The 23,920-nt window shown below is 57.7% G+C and overlaps 5 protein-coding genes across 5 annotated transcripts; 3 read left to right on the top strand and 2 right to left on the bottom strand.

Moving 5' to 3' along the window:
* Positions 1-3: 3 nt before the first annotated feature.
* Positions 4-1,036, top strand: MKK02DRAFT_43875 (uncharacterized protein; the record flags this gene model as incomplete). Its single annotated transcript, XM_053092653.1, has 3 exons — positions 4-477; positions 564-940; positions 994-1,036. 3 exons carry the CDS (start codon positions 4-6, stop codon positions 1,034-1,036), a joined length of 894 nt encoding a protein of 297 aa, XP_052944972.1.
* Positions 1,037-1,311: 275 nt separating this feature from the next.
* Positions 1,312-3,377, bottom strand: MKK02DRAFT_27340 (RTA1 like protein-domain-containing protein; the record flags this gene model as incomplete). The annotated part of the gene is made up of 7 exons (XM_053087333.1): positions 1,312-1,642; positions 1,687-1,809; positions 1,858-2,017; positions 2,066-2,121; positions 2,145-2,245; positions 2,318-2,464; positions 3,318-3,377. Coding segments are annotated over 7 exons (978 nt in total), but the record flags the coding sequence as incomplete, so codon positions are not given.
* Positions 3,378-7,598: 4,221 nt separating this feature from the next.
* On the top strand, positions 7,599-8,412 carry MKK02DRAFT_32673 (uncharacterized protein; the record flags this gene model as incomplete). The annotated part of the gene is made up of 2 exons (XM_053088552.1): positions 7,599-8,269; positions 8,334-8,412. The coding sequence occupies 2 exons, from the start codon at positions 7,599-7,601 to the stop codon at positions 8,410-8,412; spliced, it is 750 nt and encodes a 249-aa protein (XP_052944970.1).
* Positions 8,413-8,768: 356 nt separating this feature from the next.
* Positions 8,769-14,037, bottom strand: MKK02DRAFT_43873 (uncharacterized protein; the record flags this gene model as incomplete). The annotated part of the gene is made up of 7 exons (XM_053092652.1): positions 8,769-8,848; positions 8,900-8,999; positions 9,047-9,176; positions 9,243-9,475; positions 9,522-11,426; positions 11,471-13,633; positions 13,684-14,037. 7 exons carry the CDS (start codon positions 14,035-14,037, stop codon positions 8,769-8,771), a joined length of 4,965 nt encoding a protein of 1,654 aa, XP_052944969.1.
* A 4,558-nt stretch (positions 14,038-18,595) lies between these two features.
* MKK02DRAFT_27419 (putative integral membrane protein) lies at positions 18,596-22,613 on the top strand (the record flags this gene model as incomplete). The annotated part of the gene is made up of 21 exons (XM_053087343.1): positions 18,596-18,930; positions 18,983-19,009; positions 19,058-19,078; positions 19,121-19,230; positions 19,276-19,605; positions 19,675-19,737; positions 19,791-20,000; positions 20,121-20,209; positions 20,270-20,385; positions 20,419-20,515; positions 20,560-20,958; positions 21,011-21,263; positions 21,319-21,347; positions 21,403-21,567; positions 21,616-21,689; positions 21,740-21,777; positions 21,828-21,867; positions 21,918-21,937; positions 21,989-22,015; positions 22,071-22,187; positions 22,276-22,613. The coding sequence occupies 21 exons, from the start codon at positions 18,596-18,598 to the stop codon at positions 22,611-22,613; spliced, it is 2,898 nt and encodes a 965-aa protein (XP_052944968.1).
* Between the last annotated feature and the right edge of the window lie 1,307 nt (positions 22,614-23,920).

The raw sequence follows: 23,920 nt of genomic DNA, 5'->3' as shown, positions 1-23,920 counted from the left end.
ACGATGGGGATGGGTCTGAGGGCGATGAGGACGGGAGGCACTCGCCTGAAAGAGGTAGACGGGGTGACGGAGACGGGCGTGATGGACGCGAGGGTCAAGGGCGCTCGAGAAGGGTCGCGTCGATCAGGCGACCGCATCGGGACAGCGGAAATGCGGATCGAGAGGAGGGAGAGTCGCCTTACCACCGCCCTCATCTACCTGTCGATCACTCCCCTCTTCTCTCGCCTCATGCCGCACTTGACTACGGGGAGCACGGTCATCAGTCCAGTCGGACCCGGCGCGAATCACAGAACGAGCATCAGCACAGGTCATCCGAGCACCACCAGCACCAGCACCGTCATCACAGTCAGGCTGCGCATAGTCAGGCTGGGTATGATGACCGCGCGGACCTGCACGAGCACCACCATCATCAGCGACACGGGCACGGACACCGCCGTGCGAACTCGGAGCAAGGCCTCATGCCTCATCACCAGCATCGTGAGTACACGCCACCTCCGCACGCGGGTACGTTGTACCCCGCCCACTCTGCGTCGTTGGCGGGCGGGTACGACGACTATCCCCAGTCCCAACATCCTTACCACCATCAACATCCCGAGTATGAGCACCAGCAACAGCAACAGCATCAACACCAGCATCAACATCCCATTTCGGCGGGCTCGAGGCGCAACCCCGATGGGTACGGCGGTAAACAGCCCTTCCCTGTCCAGGCGGACGGAGCGCAGAGCGTACAGCCGCTCATGCACCAGCAGCACATGGGTATGGGCATGGGCAGTATGGGTATGGGGATGGCGGCGCCTGGACCGGGACCGGGCCCGGGCTTTGACGATGGAGCGAGCGCAGCGGGGACGGCTATGACGTTTATGGATGGGCAGATGGGCGGGCGGGTGAGTCAGTATGGGTTGCCCAAGTATGCGCATAACCCCAAAGTTGACTATAGGCGGTGAGTACTTGCCGCCAATTGATAATTGACCGACAAATAGGCTGACGGTACAGCTTCTGTGTGCAAAGGGGTAATGCAGATGTGTTTATCGATTGAGGCGGAAGATATCAGTGTATAAGTCAGCAAGGCTTGAGCTGTGAAATAGAAGCTGAGGAGAAGTCCACGTCGGTGTCACTAGCGAGTGGGGATTGTCAGATGATCAGTGATCAGGGTGTCAATGAAAGAGCAGCAAGATGTAACATCTACGTAGTGTATAAACACCCAAGACAATCTGCAGACCCATGTACAATTACCCAACATCCCCTAGGTGGATCCGTTCCGACAGCACAAACCAGCGACATTCTATCCCCTAGATGCTCTCAGTCTCCTGCCTAGCGCGCAGCGACGCTCTTTACACTGGATCCCTCATCTACGCCCGGAACGTCGAGTCCACCGTTATGCGCGGCGGTCCCGTTGTGTCCCTCCGAGTCCTTGCCGAGCGTAGCCAGGTTGACGCCCGCACTGCGCTCTTCCCGCCAGGCAGCAGCATCGCCCTGCCCCTCGCCATGGGACGCCTGTAGCGCGTCGAGGCTCTCGACCTTGGTCTCGGGTGTGAGGTATTTGCCGGGCCAGAAATAGCAGTAGGCCATGATCCCGATAAGCAGCGGGAGGGTGTCGAGGCAGAGGACGTAGATTTCATTGGTAGCGAGGTGGCCGCGGAATCTGCCTAGTCAGTGGAGTCCAATGGAGCAGAGTGATGGACATACCCCTGCGAGAGCTCGATGGTACGGAAGATACTCCGGATGATGAACCAGATACAGGTGAATCCAAGGGCCCAGTGGAGCGGCTTCCATCCCGGTCGAGACCAGAGGGTTTGGTCTCCACGTTGGCTGGGGATGTCAGTGTCAAACTATATTATGGGAGTCAAGGGGGCTCACATTCTAAAGGCAAAGACTGCCCACATGGCAGTGAAGATGACGAAAGATGCAGCTTGGATGGCGATCCCAGCGAGGAAAAGCTTGTTGCCCGCATCAGAGATCTTGACGTCCTTGATGATGACCATGCTGCCGCCGGCGGCTTGCAAGAGGAAGGTAAACACTGGGATGTCAGCTTGTTGAGGGCGAAGGCGAAGGTGATGCGGCTTACCATCAGAAAGGACGAAAGTCCAAGAGATCCAGTTGGCCTTCAAGGGTCGAACAAATCTGTTCGCATCAAGATGGCCGACCTGAGGCAATTAGCTCTTATCTCAAGCAAGTAGTAGGCGCGTTGCGCATGACTTACGATGCGCCCAAGGAGGATGTAGTTGGCCGCGAGGAAGGCACAAGGCTAAAAAATCAACAGACTGCTCAAGATTGCTCAGGACCGCGATGGATACCTTCCGTAAGGCGTAGTACTCACAGAGAGGACCTGAAAGAGGTAGGCTAGGATATACTTCCCCGTCGAGTGCACGTCGCTCCGTACAAGCAACCTGAAAGCCAGGCCTAACCCCTCGCACCATGCGCCGATTACCAGGCAGAGGAACCAATTACAACGGCGACGGTAGTGCTCTGGTGATCAGCGGCTGTTCTTCCACCACGTATGACCCTCGGAGTTCTGAAGGTTGAGGACACTCACGGTAGGTGAGGATAGCAGCCACAATGAAATACAGCGCCGCAAAAACCGCATTCGCTGGTAGACTGGGTATGTAGCGGAAGGGGTTACAACTGGATTATCAGGGCTCTGGCACTTCTGCGGCTGGGAGTTGGGCTTACGGGTCGTCTTGAGGTGCTACCGACTGCACATGTCAGCTATCTCCATCCCATCGGTCAAAGCCAGCCACCGGACTTTGTCGCTCCGGCGATCTCATCACAAACGGAGAGGATGAGCAACGACCGATCCCTCTGCCGCTCGGGCAGGGCATCTCGCGATAATCCTCTTCTGACCTCCATCTCGCACACTCGGGCGTTCCCTCACGTGGATCTCCTCAAGCTGGTACGCGAACTCACCCACTGGTCAGGACAGACAACGGTCCTCGTTTGAGCTTGGGCACTCCCTACTGCCAACGCGAAGACCGCGAGAAGACTCCTGCTTGCCGTCATTGCAGCTGGAAAGGCTGCCGAAGAAACGAAGGGCGAGGTCCAGGCGCGAGATAGAGAGACAGAGGCAGAGATGAGGCCGATGAGGCGAAGCAGTACCGTGAACAGCAGCCTGTCAGAGCAGCTTTCACCTTACGATGTTTGATGTGAGACCCTGATGTCTCGGTCACCGATTAGCGGATCCGGCAAATCACGGCAGGGTCCAGGCACGGGACGGGGCAGACGGAGGAATGCAGATCCCCCGCGGTCGCACGCGGTCACATGGGGGGCCGGATCGCCGAGTGCTGGCACTCGCTAGTCAGGCCGAGCAACAGGCTAGTCACAAGCCAAAGTGGCAGGGTAGAGAAAGAAATGTAGATGAAGGTGGAGTGGGAAGAAGGGACGAAGTATCAATGGGCCGGGAGCCCGATCTGAACGCGTCTGCTTAGCGCACGCCATTGACTTCGCCACCTCTGCCACAGAGTCCAGCTCATCCATCATGTCGTCAAGGCATACTGTCATCTATAAGTAATACCGTCGCCTCCTGTCAACCAAAGCCTTGAAGTTGCGGGCCCTGCTGCATTAGCCAGTACTCGAGCCACATGAGAGCTGTGACTCACAGTACGCCATTCCTCCCGCGCCGTATGTCCTGCAGGACCCTTATACCCAGGATCGCCAAGCACTCTATCCACTCGAGGATGATCACAGACCATACCAAGAGGTCGTAGACGAGCCTGCCTGTGATGGTGTTGTGCTCCCGTACGTGTCCAGCCTGCTCAATGTCAGCAACTCATTTCAGATCTTGAGCGCAAGACTGACCGTTACGTTCTGACCAATCTGACGCGGCTCCACCCGGCTCTTCTGCTCACCACCACGCGGCACGGTCCCAGCCCGTCTATGCGCCAGCGCAATACTGGACTGGCTGCTCCCCGCCCTGTCCACCCGAGGCCGTTGCAGAATCAGGCCATTCCCGCCCTGAGCAATCTGCGGCGCCTTGCCCCTGCCAAGCGAGGCTCTTACTCCGCTGACGCCTCCAGTAGGGCCTGACACCGACCGGATGGACTCGCTCCGGTGTGCCTCATCCTCAGAGCTCTCCGCCCCGTCCAGAGGACCATCCTGCCACGCCAACGCCATTCCATCTGTCCGCCGACCGGACGGCGCAGGTGACGGCGACACCTCTCGCGTTCGGTCTGGTCGACCCGCTTGGCCGTCCGATCCGAAGGCGGGAGTAACCTCTTCCCGAGGAAGCCGGCGAGTACTGGTTCTAAAGTCCACCCTTCGGACTCGTAGACTATCCTTCGGCCTCCTCCTAGCAACGGAAGCCGAAGGGGACGAATCGTAGTCCCATGTGTGGGCTTTGGCCGGGGCAAGGGCGAGCGCGAGGGAGGCCAAGGCCGAAGACGCCAGCGGGGGCAACGTCGCCGGCGAGTTGAAGAGCATGGTCTGGTCGCCGTCGTCCTCTGCAAGAGGGGCTTGCGGCTCATCTTCCCACTCCCCCTCGTCCGCGTCGTCCCCCTCATCCGCTTCTCCCCGCGTCAAACCCTCGAGCTGTGCCTGGTGGTCCTGGACAGGCCGGCCCGGGGTCGTCGATACGACAAATGATGACCCAGCCCAGGCTCGACTCTCCCAGTCATCCCCAAAGTCGCTCCCGAGCTCTGAGCCGAGAGTGCGAGGACCGACCGGTGTGGGCGCGAGGAACAGGCTGTCCGCGACAAAGTCCCGCATACTCGCCATGCGGGCCGAGATGGATGTAAAGCCGGGCGACTGCAAGCGGGAGCTGCTGACCGAGCCGAGGGAGCGCGCAGGGGAGGATGAGGGGCGAATGGAAGATGGCCGCGCATCCGGAGAACGGGAGTGAGATGACGCTGGAGAGTGTGGTCGAGGGTGCGTCCGGGCTCGAAGGGTAGACTGGGGAGCAGAAGGGGTAGGAGACTCCGTCTCGAGTGATTCAGGAGAGTGGACGTGTAGCGTCGGCGTCAGAGGTCGTCGCACCTCGTATGGTGCTGATGCTTGCTTGGGAGGGGAGAGAAAGCTGGATCGGGAGACAGCCTTGCGGATCCGCTTGTTCTCCCCAAGATGCCGTAGTGCTGACGAATGGGAGCCGCTGTCTCCGCGCCGGTCTGACGATGACTGCTGGTGCCGAGGCCGAGCGTTCGACGACATGGAGGAGTCCAGCTCCCGCTCATCGCGTACTTCTCGTACCGGCCCATCGAGCCTGCCGTCTCGCTCATCCGCCTCCTCCCGTTGAGCGCGATAGGGATCGTAGCTCATCCTGTGCGGCTCAAACGCACTGCTGGTCTCCTGCTCCATCTTCTTCTGCCTGACCCCACGGGAACCCGCCGTTCGGGTCAGCCCCGAGATCGTCTGACTTTCGGAGAGCATTCCCTCCGCCCTCTCCAGGTCCCGCTTCATCTTGTCGTGCTCCCGCCTCATCCGCGCCATTGCCTTCCGCTGATTCTCTTCCCCCTCTTGCGCCTCCATCAGAGCAGCCTCCAGTGCCAAGATCCGCTCGTCCGCCTCTTCAGCCTGCACCACCTGGTATCGCTGAGACGTCGACGAATTGCTCGACTGAAATGCCCGTGGTCGCGAGGCTTTACGATGGTATTCGGTCTGGCCGTTAACGAGCTTGAAGTTCCTTAGACGATCGGGCGATAGCTCTTCCGTGGCTGAGGGAGGGGAGAGCATCGATGATATGGAGGCGGCCGAGCGGGAAGTAGAGTGTCTGAAGCCTGAGCTGGGCGGGCTGATCCTGTTGGACAGTCTGGAGCCAGACCGGCTGGAGGGACGAGAGGAAGGTCGAGACCGATTGGCAGGAGCGACAGACAGCAGACTGAGCAGCTGGGGAAGGTGTGATTTGGCCGTAGGAGATAATTGGGAGAGGACCTGCTCATGCTGACGCAGAGCCTGGTCGGCGACTTGTGCAGCCATGAGGAGCTCTGCCAGATCAGTACGTGAGCGTCTCTTTCCAGGCCATGCTATAAGACTCACCTTTATCTCTCTGCCTAAGCCTCTTCCTCACGCTTCGCAATCTCCGCCGCAGCTCTTCCTCATCTTCCTCCAGTTCGCTATCCTCCTCCCCGCCAGAATTAGACGCCCCGAAATCCATGTCCAGCCCTATCGCCCGCGCAGCTTCTGTCGCTCGGCGCGCCCGCATGTTCTCCTCCGCGTCCTGTCTCTCCTCGCCTCGCATAGCGCCATCTGAGATCTCATGTGGCCGCCGCGCGTCGCTTGCATTCTGCTGCGGTTTGTGAGGAACGGGGGATGGATTCGGAAGCTCGTGACCGTATGGCGGTGGAGGGGATGGCTCGGCAGTATCGGCGGTGTGTATCTTGTGCGACGTGGGGTCATTGGGGACCCCGAGAGTCCCCGATGACGAAGGATGGGTGGATGCAGGGCCCTCTGGAGAGCGTACGTCTAGCCCCAGGCTGACATCGCCGACGCTTCCCGGACTGGCGGTATCTTTTGCCGGAGTGGAGCGACCAGCTTCGGGCCGCTGACCTGACGGCTTCTGACCATCGCCACCGGGACTGACGGCCCGCCTGCCCATTGACAAGGCAAGGGAAGGTCGGGAGCTCGACGAGGACGACGTGCTCGCCGATAAGCGAGACTTGGCCAATGATGCCGGTGGTCGAGGCCGCCGAGCAGCCGGACTCGGGGTGTACATCATCTGCTTAGGAGGAGCAGGACGAACGACTCGTCGACGAGGGGAGCTATCGGGAGTACTAGCAGCCGAGGCCAGAGCAGAGCCGAAGGAAGGGTATGGTGGTGACTGCATCTTGCCTGTTGGTCAGCATCATGTTTTGTCTGGAGAGATGGATGTTTGGCGGACCAGAACCTTCAGCCTCTCAGGGATTTGTCGCTAAGCTCGTTTGAGACGAGTAAGAGTAGAACGTTACAGGACGAAAGATAGTGCTACAACATCGAGGCGTTTCACAGTGATACAAGGCAGAAGAACCCAGCTATGAATGAGGCTTGTTGACAGCCTGCAAATAAGGTTGTGCAATCTGCGGCGCGTCGATCGATAACGATGTTCTCGAACGCGTCGCGAGCCAGGACCCCGGAGTTTTCTTTGCGCATACATCCTCGTCAGGCTGCGATAGCTAGTCAGACTGCTAGGTCGCGAGCAGAGACTTCATCTCATGGTGCATCCTACCAGATGCATGCAAGACAGTGACAAGTGTCTGAAAAAATCGGCCCGATTATCGGCTGCCGCCTGATGAGATCTGAAACACTTACGGCATCAGGTCGCCAAGGGGTACGATGTGAGCTGCTGCTTGGCTGCTGCTACAAGCATCTCAGCTTCATGCGTTGCTGCCCGCCTTACCGCACGGTATAGTCCGCGCCTCACCCATATCAGTCTGTCAGAAGCACGTTCACCCTCGCGATTCTGATAGCCTAGTCCTGAAGCTGGCCATTCTGACCTTTCTAGCGCTTTCTCTGGACGATCTGAGAGGGCGAACCTTTCTTCTCTGCGCTCCACATCGACCTTTCACCGTGATCTTCTCACGGTTGCCCCGCCTCGAGGCCACCATCGAGTGGCGTGCACCTTGCTTTCCACCTCCAATCGACCTCACATACCCCATCACCTAATCTCCAAACCCTTCCAAGTCAACTTTCGATTCGCCATGTCCACCGCTGCGAAACCATCCGCAGCGAACACCCTTAAGTGGACTGACAACGCACGGCCGACCGGACCTTTCGCCCAGCCTCTTCCGACTGGCTGCTTTGCCCAGCCACATCCGCTGGTGAATGTGGCTATAGGAGTGACGAGACCTGAGCCTCCTACCACGGTGGCCACCACCAGATCGATTCTGACTGTGAGAATCGGGCCTTACGATGAGGCAGGCCGTCCGACTTATCAGTCCACGCTGGAAAGGCCTGCAAGCGAGGGAGACTCTGGGCATATGGAAGCACATCGTGAAGCGTTCGATACCGAAGGCAGAAGACTGTGTTTGGCATATCTCGAAAGCATGGCGGGGGCTGACAGCAAGTCGGTTGATGATGCCCAAAGGGCAATACGGGACTTGAGCCCGTGGGGAGAGCTCAGAAAATTGCTGTATGTGCAAGCCCCCCCGGATGGACAAGGTCGAGCAGCACAGCCAAGGTCAGATCTCGTTGCTTCTGCAAAGTGGTCCCTGCAGTACGAGAATATGGCTGCCGGAGAGGGGGCAATGCCGCTGCCCAGCTGGGCCAATGTGGGGTGGAGTTGCAAGAATGGGAAATGGGAGCTGGAGCGAATGATTCTTAATTTTCCGAACGAGCCAGCAAACCCTTTCGACAGCTATACTCTTACTGTGTGGGATGTCGCCGAGGACGGGGTCGAGCAGAGGACCGAGCGGGATACGGAAGATGGTGAGCAGACCAGAGAGGTTGTCGTCCGTGGCGTCCCTCGCTCTTGGACGTCCACCATGGATAAAGGGACAGGAGAAGAGGTCTTGAAGCTGGAGCTAGGCACATCAAGGGGCGACCTGGAGTCATCAGACCCGCGCTTCATCGTTGCCCGCCCCGAGGCCCCCGGCGACACGTCTTGTACCATTCAGCTGCCGAACCCATGGTTCAATAGATGGACGCCCACAGCTATGGCAGCCCGAGAGACCGAGGAGACTTCGCGCAGCTTCTGCAGATCAGCTCGCGAGTGTTTGCAAAGCCTATTACCATGCATTTAGTGTGTTGATGAGAGCAGCCACGAGTTCGCTGGATTGCGCAAGACACCACACAACGGAGTTAGTACAGGGGTCGGAGATCTCATTTCTGCGAGACAGACGTCGGACAAGATATAAACGTGTGGCTGCGTACTAGACCTTCCCTCCCAGCCATCCGGGCCGGTCAATCCCCGAGTTGATCTTCTCCGTCCCCTTGCGTGGTTCCAGCATGACTGGAATGTAAGCACTCTGCTTGAACAGCTACTATCGAGACGAAGACTTACGCGATTTGCGGTACAGCGCGTCAAGGCTTCCGCTACCGCGCTCTGCGAGAGCTCGGCGGAGGTACGCCTGCACAGCTTCGATCTCGTGAAAGTTGAAGGGCTAGCCCAGTCAGCGGCTGTCCCAGATACCGAGCATAAGGTACTTACCTCCTGATATCGACGAAAGTCGGAGGCGATCTTGCCGAGCTTGACATATTTGTCCACGTTGATCAACATCAGGCCTTCTTGCAGGAGAGATGGGCGGAGATTTGGGTTCCCGTCACACGTGAAGGTGATGCTGCAGAGTCAGCTTAGGTCTGTTTTGAAACCTGCACCTAGAAAAGGGACCTGGGCGGGGACTCACTCGGTCAGAATCAATCCGAGGAAAGGCAGAACAGGCCCCTTTGCCTCGCGAAGCTTGCCTCGGTACGCGAGGTGATTTCTCGTGTGCTCAATAACGCCATTAAGGCGGTCCAAGAGTACCTTGTACTTCTGGTTGAGAACATCCCAGGTCTTTTTGAGGCGAAGGATAGTCGAGCTGTTAAGGCCCGCAAGGACAGAAAAGAGGGATGAGAAGTTCTGGAGCATGAAACAGCGCTATCAGGTCAGCCTGGTCTATCACGCATCAATATCTAGGACTCACATCTGCCACCTTGATCCAAAACTTCAGCAGCCCAGCCCGTTTCTTGGTATCCGCCTCGCCCAGTACCCCGTCCGCCACGAAACCGGTGATCTGGTTGCTGAGGGTACTGAGCTGCTTGAGCTCATCCACCTGGATCCTGCCAGGCCCGGAGCCCTTCTTGCCGCTGAGTAGCAAGTCGACCGGGTCCAGCTGCCTAAACAGAGCGGACTCCATAATAGTGAGCTGGCGTGCGAGCTCGAGCGGGTCAAAGTCGGATAAGGGGACCGAGGGGGTGGGTGGGATAGGTGAGGGTCCGGTCGGCGAAAAGGGGTTCCCGAGCGAGTCGGTAGAATAGTGCCCGATGCCACCGGTCTTGATAGGAGGAGGAACGTGTTTGCCCAGACCGATTGTCTTTTGAAGCTGCGAGTGGAGTGATTTGGAAATGATGGGGGTGGGAGGGAGGCCCACTGGGCTGGAAGGGGAGATAGGGCTATACGGCACCGCAGGATGAGCAAAGCCATTCGATGACACCAAGCTACTGGTGGAGTTGGTAGCTTGGCGTAGCCGATCGAAGGAGACCGAGCGACGCAGACCACGAAGTGACGATATAGACTTGTTGGTCGCCCTCCCGCTGTCCCGCTTGCTCCTGCCATGTCCGTCAAAGTCCGCGACCTGCGCCGAGTACGGCCCGTTACTGAGAATGGACGACCGAGAGCTTGCCCGACTGGACGAACGCACGTACTCCTCCGAAGTGGCCGTCTCGGACATACGCTGTCGAATGAGCCGGGCGAGTCGAAGACCCATCGCAGGCATATCCTCGGACGCCATCCTGCCCTCATTCCAGCTCATCAAGCGACTGAGCACCTCCTCGTCCTCCCCATCGCGCCTGCGCCATTCCGCCTCCAGCCAGACTTTGAGGAAATTGCAGCAACGCAGCCGGGTGGGGACGACTTTGCGCTCCATCCACATTGCCCGCTCCCGGTCATCCATCTGCCCCATCTGCGCGGGCGGGGAGCACTGATACCGCCATAACACCTCGTCCACCATCGCAGCGGGAGAGGTGAAGAGGCGGAATGTATCCCAGAACATTGCCGCAAAGGCATGATCGACCGGTCCGTCATGAGGGGTCATCTTTTCGATCAACACCTTGAGACTGGCAGCGATCATGCCGCCCTCGGTGTTGAAACCGATCTCGCGCGGATCATAGTCGTGCGCGACGACCCAGAAGCGGATGTCGGCGGCAGCGGTAGGGATGGGTATGGGCGAGGTGGGGAAGCGGTGGGGAACAGGTCGCAGCGGCTTCATTGGCGTCTTGTCCAAGTCCAAGACTTGACCGTGTCCGGAGTCGTCGTTTCTGAGCTCGCCAAGTCGAGGGAAATTTGATCCGTTGAGAGACGCCTCGGCTCGCAGATAGCCAAGCAGAGGCGAATCATCTTGGCCGGTGACGGGTGTCTGCGGTGCTGCTTGTTCCAGCGCAGAAACACCGGACGAGCGAGCGGCGTCCGACCCCATGTAGCTGCTTCGGGCAGAGTTGGTCGTGAAGGACGCCATAGTGTAGGCCGAATTGCGGGACGCCAGATCGGCGGTAGACCGCGTTGTGCCCGAGATGGACGACTGATAGGTATCGCCATCCCTGGTACTGGCGGCGGAGGTGGACCGAGAGGGAAACTGTGATTGACCCAGGGAGCCCGCCAGGTCCGAAGTGAACTTGTCCAGATCGGCAGAGCGGGAGGGAGACCGATGTGCAAACCGCGGCGGAGCGGGAGACGAGAGGGATGTGGCCCGTGAGCGACTCCAGGACGAGGAGCGGGGGATGGGTGTGAGCTCTTGCGAGCCAGCATCCGAGTGTGGGCTGCCGGTTGGACGAGACTTGAACGGGGTGGAAAGAAGCGGTGACGAGTGGACCTGAGAAAGTCCGGGACGTTTCTGCTGATCAGCCAAAGTAGCAGATGGTCAAAGGCAGGACTCACCGGTACTTGCAGACCATACCCCAGTCCAAAATGACGGGTCGTTAAATCTTCCTCCTTGGCGTCGCCCATCTCTTCCACACCCTCCTCCTCTGCGTCCTGAACAGCGAGCTGTACGCCAGTCGACTCCCCGTCCTCATCTGCGTCGTCCTTACTCCCGTCTTCGTTGCCATCCCAACCGCCTCCCCCGCCCATACCTCCAGCATCACCCGGAAAGCCAAACGGCACCCCTAACATGCCCTGCTCCCCAACGACCCATCCCTTGCGCGCATGTCCCAGGCTCTCGACCCGTCGATGGAGCCCGGACAGTGTATGCACACCCCTCGTCCCCACCTTCTCTTTCCGCCTCGTCCCTCCTTCCTCCTGCGCCTCATCGTCGCTATTCAGGTGGACTTCCACACTCGGCGTCTCCTTCCCCTGCTTCGGCGTCGAGGCAGCTCGGATCCTGCCCGGCGTCTGGGAACCAGGCATGAGGCAGTACCTGACCACCCCTGCGCACTGGCTCCCATGTTTCAGCCCCTCTGAAGCCACGCGAATCAGGTCCTCCCGGTCCGCCTCGTAATTGGCCAGCACTTCCGCCACTCGTCTTTCCCTCTCCTTCCCGTCAAATCCCCCCACCTGCTCGGCGAGCCGGAAAGGGGCATCCGCCAGATTCTCAGCAGCATCGACCAGCCGTGAGGCCAGGTCGTACATGCCATCTTTGGCCTCTTTGAGACGCTCCACCTCATTCTCCTTTTCGTTCCGCTCGTCCTCATTTTCCCACGCCTCATCCGCAGGAGAAGCCAGAGTCCGACCCAGTGTCTCCGTGACGGTCAGGATGTCCCTGATAGTGTCGATAGTCCGCTTTGTCATCTGCACCAGGCCCGCGTGCGCTGACGGATGAGCCGTAGGCGAATGGCTGTGTATTTGACCAATAAAGGCAGCGATGATGGAGTATAGCGCATCCTCCGCCTTGTTGATCGCCGCCAGCATATCCTCGACCGTCTCGAGTGATTGGGCGCGCACATGCTGCGGTAGCTGACCGTTCGCAGAAGACGAAAGATTATTGGCGGAACCGTCAGACGAGGCTGTTGCCTGTGAGAACGTCGAGTCTATCGATCCGTGAATGCGGGTCAAGTGCGCCTGCGCGAGCTGCTTGGGGAAGACCATGCCTTTGGACGATACGGGCGAGCTCGGTCCCGAGCCGGATGACGAACGCTGCGTGGGCGTAGCAGAGAGGGGACCGTTCCGATCCGCGTCGCTACTGCGAGACGAATTGGAGTGTATGCTGCGCATCCCCGCGGATGGTGGCATGGGAGGTGGCGGACTACTTGCGCGCTTCGAATACCGCAGTTCTGTCGAAGAGGATTTCTGGCGGAAAGTTTCCTGCATCCGAGGGTTTGGCGGAGGTGGAGACCGTACCCGCGCAGACCACCGAGCGGTCCGCTCCTCGTCTGGAGCCACGGTAGGGAACCGGTCCGCAGAATCGCTGTGCTGCCTCCCGTGCTGCTGGACGGACGAGGAAGACCTCTCTGGCGCACTGTTACCGACCAGCATCCGGACCGTCTCGTCCGCCTCGCCTACTCCAGGCTTGGCCTCCACTCCCAGATCTACCGCCATCCCCATCACCCTGAGCACCGCCGTCATCACGCTGTCCGCCGTCTGCTCCAGCAGCTCCAGCTCCATCCCCGGCTCTACCGGCAGGTCCGGCATCTCCACCCCACTCGCCAGCCTCGCGCATGCTACCAGCTTGCTCAGCTCCACCAGAACGATTTTGCGTTCCTTCGCCAGCTGCGGATACCGCTCCAATGTTGGCGATGTCTTCGAGAGGCAGTCGGTCTGCTCCAACGCCGTGCGGATCGCGGAGATGACGACAGCTGTAGAGGGTTGGAAGTGTGTCGTATGATTGTTTTCGATAGACTCTGTCAACAGTCGTAGCGATTGAACGACAGGATGAAGGATGGATTGAAAGGTGGACGGAAGAGATGATAGCGTAGGGACAGGCTGCTGGCGATACTGTGATATGGATGTAGCTGTCGAAGCTGACCGCGAGAGATGGGATGGCCGCGAGTGATGGGAGGCGTGCGATTCGTGGGTGGTGAAGGAGTGTACAGATGCTGCGGATGCCTGCCGCGACATCGGTCTTTCAGCAGGTGGTGCGACCTTCTCTGATGGCCCAGTATTTGCCTGGTGATCAGCAAGTCCCCCAAGCGAACGTCACAAATTGCTGCACTCACGTCTACCTGCACAGGTCGGACATAGTTACTAGGGAACCAGCCCCTTCTTGGCCCCTTGCCCGCATCCTCCTCTCCACGGGTCACTTCCCCATCCCACCATCCCTTTTCATCCCTGCTCCACACTTTGATGATTTCGCCCGCCTTGAAACATAGGTACATGTTTGACGCCGCCGCCGCGGACGTGGATGGCAAAGCGGCGGGATCGAACGCGTGTATGGCCTGCACATGCGTAGCCGGGCCGACGCTGACATCGTGACCAGCTTGTACGGACTGGGGACGAGGTTGTGAGGAGGGTTGATATTGTGAGATTGACGAGCGAGGTTGGCGGTGTGCCTGACTTGCTGATGTGGCCATTCTGAGTGATATCGATCCTCGAGATTACCGACCGCAGTGAGAACCACCAGATGTGTGGGATCTGATATGAATGAGAGATATGTATGGTACCTAAAGGATCAGCTCTGTGCAAGACGCGTGATGTTGGCAAGCTCAGTTTCGACGCGCTCCATAGAGAAATGCCAAACGCCATGCACACAGACACACAGCACGCATCACTCAACCCGTCCTCATTTCCCCGGGAGTTTCAGCTCCTCTCACCCATCCCCATCGTCATCGAAGCGACCGTATACGCGGCTCGAGCTCGATGACGGGGATCACTCTGCCTCTCATATACACCTCCACCGTGTGATGCAATGCACGGCCACTAGACACATGCGCGACCAAAAGACAGTTAAATGGATACTCACTTTGATGAGTGCGCTCAGTCCATCCTTTCCGCAGTGCAGCTCGGGGTACAGGGCAGCAGACCACAGGCCATGCTCGATCCGATCGTAGGTGTCCAAGTCCTCGCCGAGCTGTACACAACAAGGTGAGTCGCAGAGCCTGATGGTAGGTCGAAGTCGTTGGTGCCAAACTCGATCTTGTTCGCAGCAGCTCGTAGCTCACAGCAGCAGTCGCGTCGGGGACAGATGTCCGGAAACGAAGCTAGCGCCGGAGATTTTCGATCATTTTCAGCAACCGGGTTTCCCGGATCCCGTAAGGATTTAGCGCGTCCCGAATCCCAATGTCCGTGCACGATATCCGATGCGTTTCAGACCATGTTTCAGAAGCTGCGAACCAAGACACAACGGTATGGCATACAGATAGCTACGAGTACTCATCAAAGTCTACTCCTGCCTCTCTATACGTGTCTACGTCTGCACTATTGTCCTCCAAGGGTCTGGACCAAGCAATGACTTTGTGGTGTGCCATCACCCTGAAAGAAGATCAGCCACTTGTCGTTGAGGAGAGGAGTAATCTTACTTGTCTGGGGTGAAATTCTTTACTTCGAGCGTGTCCAGATTCGTCGCCCGACTAAGCGCGACATACGTCTGACCTCGCTCGAATATCCTCGACAAGTCCACTCGAAGGCGATCGATACTTTGACCCTACCGAATCAGCTCAACTTCAGACCTCGTCATGAAGAGACCCACCTGAGATTTATGTACCGTCATTCCCCAAGCCAGCATGATCGGTACCTGTAGCCTTGTAGCCTCGGCAGACCCATGCGCGTTGTTGACCGTCACCATCATCTTTGGAATCAGAGCTCTGATTATGCTTCGCCCCTGATTGATCTGGACGCGTCCGCTACCGCTCTTGGTCGTGTCCGTGGCGGCGGCGGCAAGATGAGCAGGAGGTACAAAGTCGATGACCGGCCATTCAACGTCGTACTCGGGGTTGGCGGCAGTTAGTGCTCGATCGGCAATATAGACGCCTTGGGCTTGGGCGTCGGGGATCTTCATGAATCCTGCAACAGTCCCGGTGGAGCCGTTGACCAGCTTGTTGTCCTTCGATATCAGCTGGGTTCATGAATGGTATGCTAGGGGACAAAATGTGCTCACCTGCATGTTCGCCAAAAGCATCACCAGTGCCCCAACCTTGATGACAATCTCCTTATCCCAATTCGTATGCCTGTCCAGAAGAACAATCGCCTCCGCCTTGGTCACCTGGAAGCCCCTAGAGTTCGTTCCCGCCGAATCCCACGCGTCAAAACCCCTGACGTCCCCAGGCAAAGCCGCCAACCGCTTCTCGTTCAGAACCGCTACCTCCTTCTTACTCGCCATGAGCGAGACTGGTTCTACGCCGTCCGTATATGTGACGGGTCGCGCACAGGACTGGAGGAGCTCGGTATCGGATGGTAATACTTGGCCTTGCCGGAGACGAGTGAGGAGGGAGACGAAGGAGGATTGAGATTGTCGGAAAACCTTCTTGAGCGAGATGGTCTGGGATGGTGGGAAGGTGCCAGGCCAACAGGCCGCTTCGAACGCGAACATAGTCTGAGGCTGAACGAATTGACGGGTGGTGCCGTCGACGGTCTGAGCGGTGGTGTCCAGTCCGGCCCGCTCGGGGACAGGAGGGAGCTGGTAGAAATCGCCTGACGCGATGACTTGGATACCGCCAAATGGCATTTCGCTCTTCCTGAGTATGCGTGCGATCTGAGCGAGAGTGTCAAGGAGGGATGCAGGTATCATGGATACTACTGGCTTCAGCTCGACAGTCGCCAGATCACAACGGCAGGAGGATTATCACACTTACATTCATCGATGATGAGGGCGTCCACTTGTAGCCATCGATTATGCGTTTCGGTGTTCCGCTGAATGGACTCGACCATCTTCTTGATGGGCTGCTGGCCTAGTCCTATTCCGGCCCAAGAATGCAAGGTGCACCCTCCGATGTTTCTTTAGCGTCAGCTCAAGTGTCTCGGTGGAGAGCTGTACCTGCAGCGACTCACACAGCAGCCATCCCTGTACTAGCCGTCACCGCCAGATTCCATCCCTTTCTCCGCTGACTGCTCCCGTCCCCACCGCTCAAGATACTGGCCGCCCACTCATCTTTCAGTCTATCCGCGTCTGCCCGACCCTCCTGCTGCTTGGCCTTGAAAGCGCTGATGATCGCTCGGAGGAGCACCGACTTGCCCGTACCGGCTGGACCGGTAAAGAAGATGTTTTCGCCTGAGATGATGCGGCCGAGGATCTGAGATTGCTCCGCCGTGAGCTGAGGAGGTCCAGCCGGCTTTGCGTCCGACTGTGAAGTTGGTCGGGGAGGTGGGGAACGGCGCTCCAGGGGAGCCAGGATGTTCGATGCTCTTGCTGGAGGACCGAAATCGAAGGAGGAAGAGCGTTGCCGCTTGCTGGGACTGATGGCAGAGACGCGTAGTGGGTGGATACAAGCGAATGCCTCGCCCGTCAGCGCTCAGCTTTCGCCATATGGTCGAAGACCAGCGGAGGACGCAGACTCACTTCAGCTTCTGCCCTAGTAGCGAATGACTTGTGAACGGCTTTTGGGAAGCTCTTGACCTGCGGATCAGTGTCTATGAGGGCTCTCTGTAGGCAGAGCTCACCTGAGCCTCAGTCTCGGCCCACGTATCGTACACCCCTGGCACCCGTCCCACCCTCACCGCGTAGAATTTCATCCCCTTCTTCGCCATTACGGCGGATTGTAGAGGTATGGACTGGCGTAGCCTTATCGAATGGCATCCAGCAGTCTGGAGCTAAGTCGCCTAGATGGGCACATCATCACAGAGCTTCCGCTAAAGACGATGTAGTTGTGTGAAGTGTTCTTTTGCACTTTGAGCTTGATGTAGATGACTGTCATCCGGTCAACCGGCCGAGGGCGAAGATTACACGCGTGATTCAACTGTATACACCTGGACTTCAATAGCGGCTTGGCCTGTCCTCAACGACATCGCGAGACGAGCCTCAACGTCGACGATGCGAGACGCGATATTGCGAAGATGCATCGGGTCTTGAGGCTAGAGATCCGAGCCACGGGCCTGTCCAGCTTCCCTACAACAATTAATGGTGGATCTCCTCCGATTTTCCCCCTATCTCCAGCCGGGCCGAGCGAAGCTACCGCCTGCATTTCCCTCACGCCTGGAGACCGACTGGCTCCATTCGTATGTAGTTTGTTGGACCGCGTATGTAGTCTGGTGGACCGCGTATCTAGTATGGTGGATCAGTCGTTGAGGAAACGCAAAGTCCTAATGGTCTCAACTATATAACTGGGGATACCAGTCTTGACACATGACGGTCCGTGTACTAACCTCAGCTTCTTCCCTCGTGGAGAACGATTGGGTGAGCAGCGTAGGGGAAGCCCTTGACCTGACTGTGTGAGCTTGTGCAACTCTCTTCTGATCGCGAGAGGGACTGACCTGAGCTTCGCACTCCGGCCAAGTCAAGTAGACTCCCGGCACCCTCCCAACTCTGACCCCATAGAACTTCGTCTTTGCCATCTTCACTGAACGTTTGCGCGGAGGAAACTGAGCTTGTAATAGCCCTCAAGATGTGGTAGGGCTACAGCAGATGTATGGATTCCAAGTGAAGATTCGCTGACTTTGACGAGGTAACTGAGTTGGTAGACCCTACACATCGGCTGACGTGTTTTGGGGTCTTCCCTCCGCTTCTCGTTTCCCAAGAGCTGATGGTGAGCGCCTTGAAGCGCACCGCGAGCACGACAGCAGCAGAGATGTCAGGTAGTCCGCGGGGTGTACTGGTAGCTGACAGTTCTAAGGACAAGGTCGAAAGTCTGATGTCGGCTATCAATCTCCCGGAATCCGGAACCTTACCGGATTTTCTGATTCCAGCGAAAGCGATTCCGGATTCAGGTACCGGATCTGCGAGAGCTTCTTTGAACCCGATCCATTATTGTCAACATGTCTTTCTCTGGTGTCTCTCTTCGTTCTTAGCCCCAGCTCGATTCATCGACGACTCCACTTAACAGCATCGGGACGAATAGCTACATCTGCTACTTCTTGTGTGTCCAACAGATCACGGAATATAGCTAGCGGAACCCTCGACGATCGTCAGGCAACACCTCGACGAGCTCGAGCACGGACACTCGTCCACTGATCGCCCCAGCTCTACGAATATAGTGGCCTATGGCCGACTTATCACAGCACGCAAATTATACAGGCGCCTACTCTGGTCTCCTCAACAATTTATGGTTGACATTGGGTATTGCGGGGGCATGCCTACTGGGATATGAGATCGAGGTCCGGATACCGCGGCGGCGAGGGTGGCAGGGCGGGAAGAAGAGGGCAGTAGTGCGGATATGGTGGGCTGGGAAGAAGGCCTGGGTGCGATATCGTCGGCGAGGCGAGGACGGGATAGACAAGGAGAAAGGAGGGGAAAAGCGGTCATTAGAGGAGCCAGAGAGCAATTTGGCCAAGGAGCGGCGGAGGGTTGGAGACAGGGAACATTGGGAGTTCGGGTAGTGAGTACCAGAGGATCTGATGCTGGTTGAGCTATAGCTGATGACTATTCAGCATATATCAGCCGAAGACTTGGGGATTGTGAGTTCATCGGATCAGAAAAACGAACTTAATGAGCTGACATGCCAGAAATGCCTCAGCTCCCGTACCGTGAGCTTCCCGTCCGCTCACCTCAACGAGACTGATCAACAGAAAATGGCCCCTTGCCTGGACGGTGGACGTCCTCAAGATTCGGGAGGCGGATATGCCCCCAATATGGGGATTGGACATCACGCTCCACATCCGCTTCCTACGGGCATGCTGTGAGTCTGGCCCCCTGGCGGGTCTCGCTCTTTACTCACAAGCAGTCTTCTACACGCTCCTCCAGCTCCTTATTGTCGCTCCAATCCTCCTCCCTCTTCATATCCTGTATTCTCCCTCAAACGTCGACATCACCTCAATGATCCGCGCTGGTATATCAAGTCTCGTCGAGAGCTCCGGTTCAAAATGGCTTTGGGTACACTCGCTTCTGATCTGGTGGGTGACAGCGTGCTGGGTGTTGACGGTCATATGGATCATATGGGGCGGAGCGGGATATAGGCGTCGGGAGGTGGCGAGATTGAGGATCAAAGTGGAGGCGGAACGGGCAGCGGCAAAATCTGGGGGATCAGTGTCAAGCGGCACTGTAGGCGAGATGGGTCAGCTGGGCGATGGTAACCAGGAGGATCGGCCTCTCGAGGGTCGGATAGTGGGCGATGAGGTGGGAGAGGAGGAGCCGGTGGGAGTCAAGCAATATCGGACGTTGATGATTCTCAATATCCCGCCAGATAGTAAGTAGTATAGTCTCATGATCGGCCTCGACGAGACCTAGCTGACGATCTAGTGCGAGACGAAGAAACCATGGAAGACTACTTCAATCACTATGTCCACGAACATCGCCGTCGCGTCCTCTCCCGCACCCGCCCGAATCAACCCATCACCATTACCGCACCCAGCAGAGCCGCATCTCCCGCCCCGACACCCATTGGGCCCATGTCCCTCTTCAAGAAGGCGCCGCGGCCCGTCACCAGTGAGAAAGCTTCGCCTGACTCTAGTACCGGACTCGCAATGATGAGCGGGAAGGAGCGGATGTCGTCCTCGGATGGCAGCGACCCCGACGCGGAAGGAGATAGGGACATTGAGTTGGTGGATATCGATGATGAGATGGAGGGAGAAGTGGAGGATGTGATTTTGGTGCGGAAGTTGGGATCGATCATCAGTCTACGCGAGCGAAGATTGAAGGTGTTAAGGGAATTGGAGATGGTGGGTCAACACTTCCGGGCCCAGCAACTTTGGCCCAGTAGCTTTGAGCTGATCATGCAGGCCCACGTCAAGCTCGCTCGTCGCGTCCTGTCCGCTGTATCCGCCCACAAGAAACACCATCGACCCTCCCCAGATCCTTTCGTTGCCGATGCTGGGGCTCGTGATGGCTTGCCGGTGTCAGGAGAAGCAGCTGGACCGGGGAAACTGAGCAAAAAGGAACGGATGGACAAGCTTGTAGCGGCTTTGGGCGGATTTGTCGATGATGAGGACGAGCAGAAGGGCGAGGGTAGCGTGACGGTCTGGGAGGTTAGTCACCTTTGTACCTCGATGGCGGCTCAGCTGACAACCAGGCGATGCACAATCTACCTCGCCAGCTCCTCGACCCCTACCAGGCTCTCACCCATCTCAGCTTCACCTTCCGGTTCCGCAAGACCAACGCCCCACTCATCGACTACCTCACCACCAAACTTGCCTACCTCACTATCCTCCTTGACGACGCGCGCGCTAAGCCCATGTCGTCCTACCCCGCCTCGAGCGCCGCATTCGTCACATTCCGGGATGCTCGGACTGCGCGTTTGGCACTCAAGGTACTAGAGAACCATCCGAAGCGGAGACTTGCGTGCCATACTCAGCCTGCTCCAGATTGGGCGGAGCTGCTTTGGCCGCGTTTGGGTTTGAGCGTATACAGGAGCGAGTTTGTCAGGGGTTGGGTGGTTTTTATCGGAGTATGGGCCTTCACCCTAGCATGGGTAAGTCAAGATCAAGAGCCTTTGCCATCGCGTGTATCGCTGACCTTTACAGATCTTCCCAGTATCCCTCTTCTGCGCCTTGACGTCCCTTACCAACATCGCTGGTTTCCTCCCGCAGCTCAAATCCTGGTTAGACGCAAATCCAGACTCTGCATCGGCCATCACCTCCCTCGCTCCTGTTATCCTCGTCGCTCTGTTGACAATCGCTATCTGCCCCATTCTGCTGGTCATCGCCAACAAGGCGGAGACTATCGTTACCAGGCTAGGAATCCACAATAGTGTTCTGGAGAGATTCTGGAAGTTCCGTAAGCTGCCCAACCCAACGTGATCCGTCGAAAAGGGCTGAGCTGATCATTGTAGTGATGGTCAATGGTGTCGTCTTCTTCGCTGTAAGTCGTCATGTTACGAGAAGCCTTCTCGGAAGCCAGCTGACGGTATTCACAGATCGGCCAATCCGCCATCGAAGCATACCTCACCGCTTTTCAGACAAACGACTTTGACCCCCTGCCTATCGTCGCATCGGCATTCCCTACCGCTGCTCCGTACTTCGCCAGCTACATTTTGCTTCAGGTCGCCATCCAGCCATGCTTTGAGATCTTCCGCTTCGGGGTGAGCCCAGACGCCTCTTGCTGGTGAAGGACCAAGCTGACGAGATAGCTTCCGGCGATAGTCTACTGGTTCGGTAATAGGTGGAGCAATATTCCAAGACAGCGATCTTCGCGGACCGAGTAGTATGTACCGTTACTTGATGGGTATTGCGGGCACACTGCTGATCAGGCAGTCCTACTTTCAGTCACTTCTCCCAATTGCCCTATCAATGTACGTTTCTAAACCACACGGGGTCCAAGAAAGTCAGCTCATCACTGCAGTACTTGCTGGTGCAATTATGCATCTGTTCATGTTGTTGAAGTGAGTCAATCTGGCTTCGTGGCGGTGGCCGACTCGCGCTGACATTCCAGTCCCCTTGTCATACCTTTCAGTGAGCTGTCGCACATTCTCGTTCGGCCGCGCAGTAGCTGACCATGCACAGCCCTGATCTATTATGCTACTTGTTACAGTGAGTTGCGATATCCCCTTCAAGCCGGGCAGGGAAAGGCCGCTGACTCGCCAAGTCGTATGGAAACGCCAATTCGCCTACGTATACGGTCGCTTGTATGAGAACAACGGACGAAGATCTTGTATCCGGATCCTGCGGTATAGTCTCGATGCTCTGGCTTTGGGTCAAGTGAGTTGGATTACCACATATCCCCACTGGTATGGCAGCTGACAATCATCAGTTCGTCTTGTTCGCGTTCTTCATCCTGAACAGGGCGAAAGGAGAGGCGATCTCGACGGGAATCTTGTTCTTCCTTACCTTGGGTCTGAAACTCGTGTACGTCAGCGTCTGCTTTGTAAAGGGGATGTGTGCTGATTCTCAGTCTTACTCGTGCCATCAAACAACGATTCGACAAGTGAGTCGCTGGCAGAGGTCAAGCCAGACCAAGCTGATCATCCAGCCTCGAGATCGAGCAAGCGGACATTCTCTGCCCTCCAGTCCCGCGCGAAGACACCCACGACGGCTCGGTCGAGGATACTTTCGAGGTGCTAGACGAGCACGGAAAGCCTCACCCCCACACATCCCTCCGGATGCAGAGCAGGTTCCAGCTCTTCCGTGAGCGTTTGCACGACTACGTCCACAAGTACGCGTACGACTCGGCGGTCCTCCCTCTCGGATATATGAAGCCCATCCCGTTCGACTGGGTCTTCTTCGGCTGGCTCGATCGCTACTTCACTTATCCCCTCGAGCCGCAAACACTGTCACAACAAACGTCTGCATCTACTGTGACTTCGGCTCCTGTACTTGCCGCGGAAGCCATCGACGCCAAATCCAAGGCACTGGTCGCACCACATCACAAGCTCGTCCCTTGGGAGGATATTCCTCCGTATTGGCGGTCTCGCGGATATGACGATCAGCCAGCCTACACCGAGGGATACGACGACTTCCTCTGGCTTCCGCGGGATCCGCTGTCCACGCTGGATCTGGACGATACGGTCGAGATGCGGGCCAGTCTCACCACTTCCGCTGGTGGAGATGGGCGCTTTGCCGGCTTTGGCGAGGAGGATGAAGGGGAAGAGACGATGCACGAGGAGATTGGAGAGGGTTGGAAGGAGATCGTCGCCAACTCGTCGGTATCCGGTGCGGCAGCCACTTCGACCGCCTCTGAACGGGAAGACCTTGAGATGTCGCCTGTCGCGGACTCGGAGCGGCGTCTGCTGTCGGTCATGGACACCATCCTCCCTCCTTCGCCTGATACGGATACGGCCGAGGTCGAACTTCCACCTGACATCGGTACCGAGGTCGAGACTACCCCATTGCAGTCCATGCGGAAGGGAACTATCAAATTCGCGGACGGCGTCCAGTCAATCTTTCGCCGGCCAAGGGCGGATACGGCTCAGACGAGCCATTCCGAGGCTCTGACGATGCGGACCATCTCGCAGACCTCGACGCCGAGCGTCATTATCCCGCCACCGGTATCGGACTCGCCGGAACTCATACTACCGGAAGCTGGTCGACGGGAGATGGACGAGAGCTATCTCACGCCGCATCGGTCAGCGTCGCGTCCTCCTCCCGGCCGTATGCCATCCACTCCCGAGATGGAGGCAACGCCCACCACGCCAACCATCCTCCCAAATTCACCGATCGATCTCTTTTCGCCACCCAAATCTGCACCAGCAGCGGGCGGCTCCGGCTCCGGCTCGCGTATCACCTTTTCCTCTCAACACCAAGCGGAACTTGGCCGGTCCCCATCTGGTCGTCGACCCATCATGTCCCACCGCAACTCCCAATCTTCCGCCAACACCCCTATTGCCGGTACCTCTCGCTTCATCTCCCCTGTCCCTGCCTCAGCCACCGCGCCGTCCATCCGGTCGGCCTCGGCGTTCTCTCACCAGCTCAGAGATCGGTCTTCGTCGAGTCTGTCGG

The sequence above is a fragment of the Dioszegia hungarica genome, assembly GCF_025882075.1.
Source record: "Dioszegia hungarica strain PDD-24b-2 chromosome Unknown MKK02contig_8, whole genome shotgun sequence".
In the NCBI taxonomy this organism is placed as follows: Eukaryota; Fungi; Basidiomycota; class Tremellomycetes; order Tremellales; family Bulleribasidiaceae; genus Dioszegia; species Dioszegia hungarica.
The sequence above is the reverse complement of the archived record's forward strand: the minus strand, read 5'-3'. Positions and strand labels throughout refer to the sequence as shown.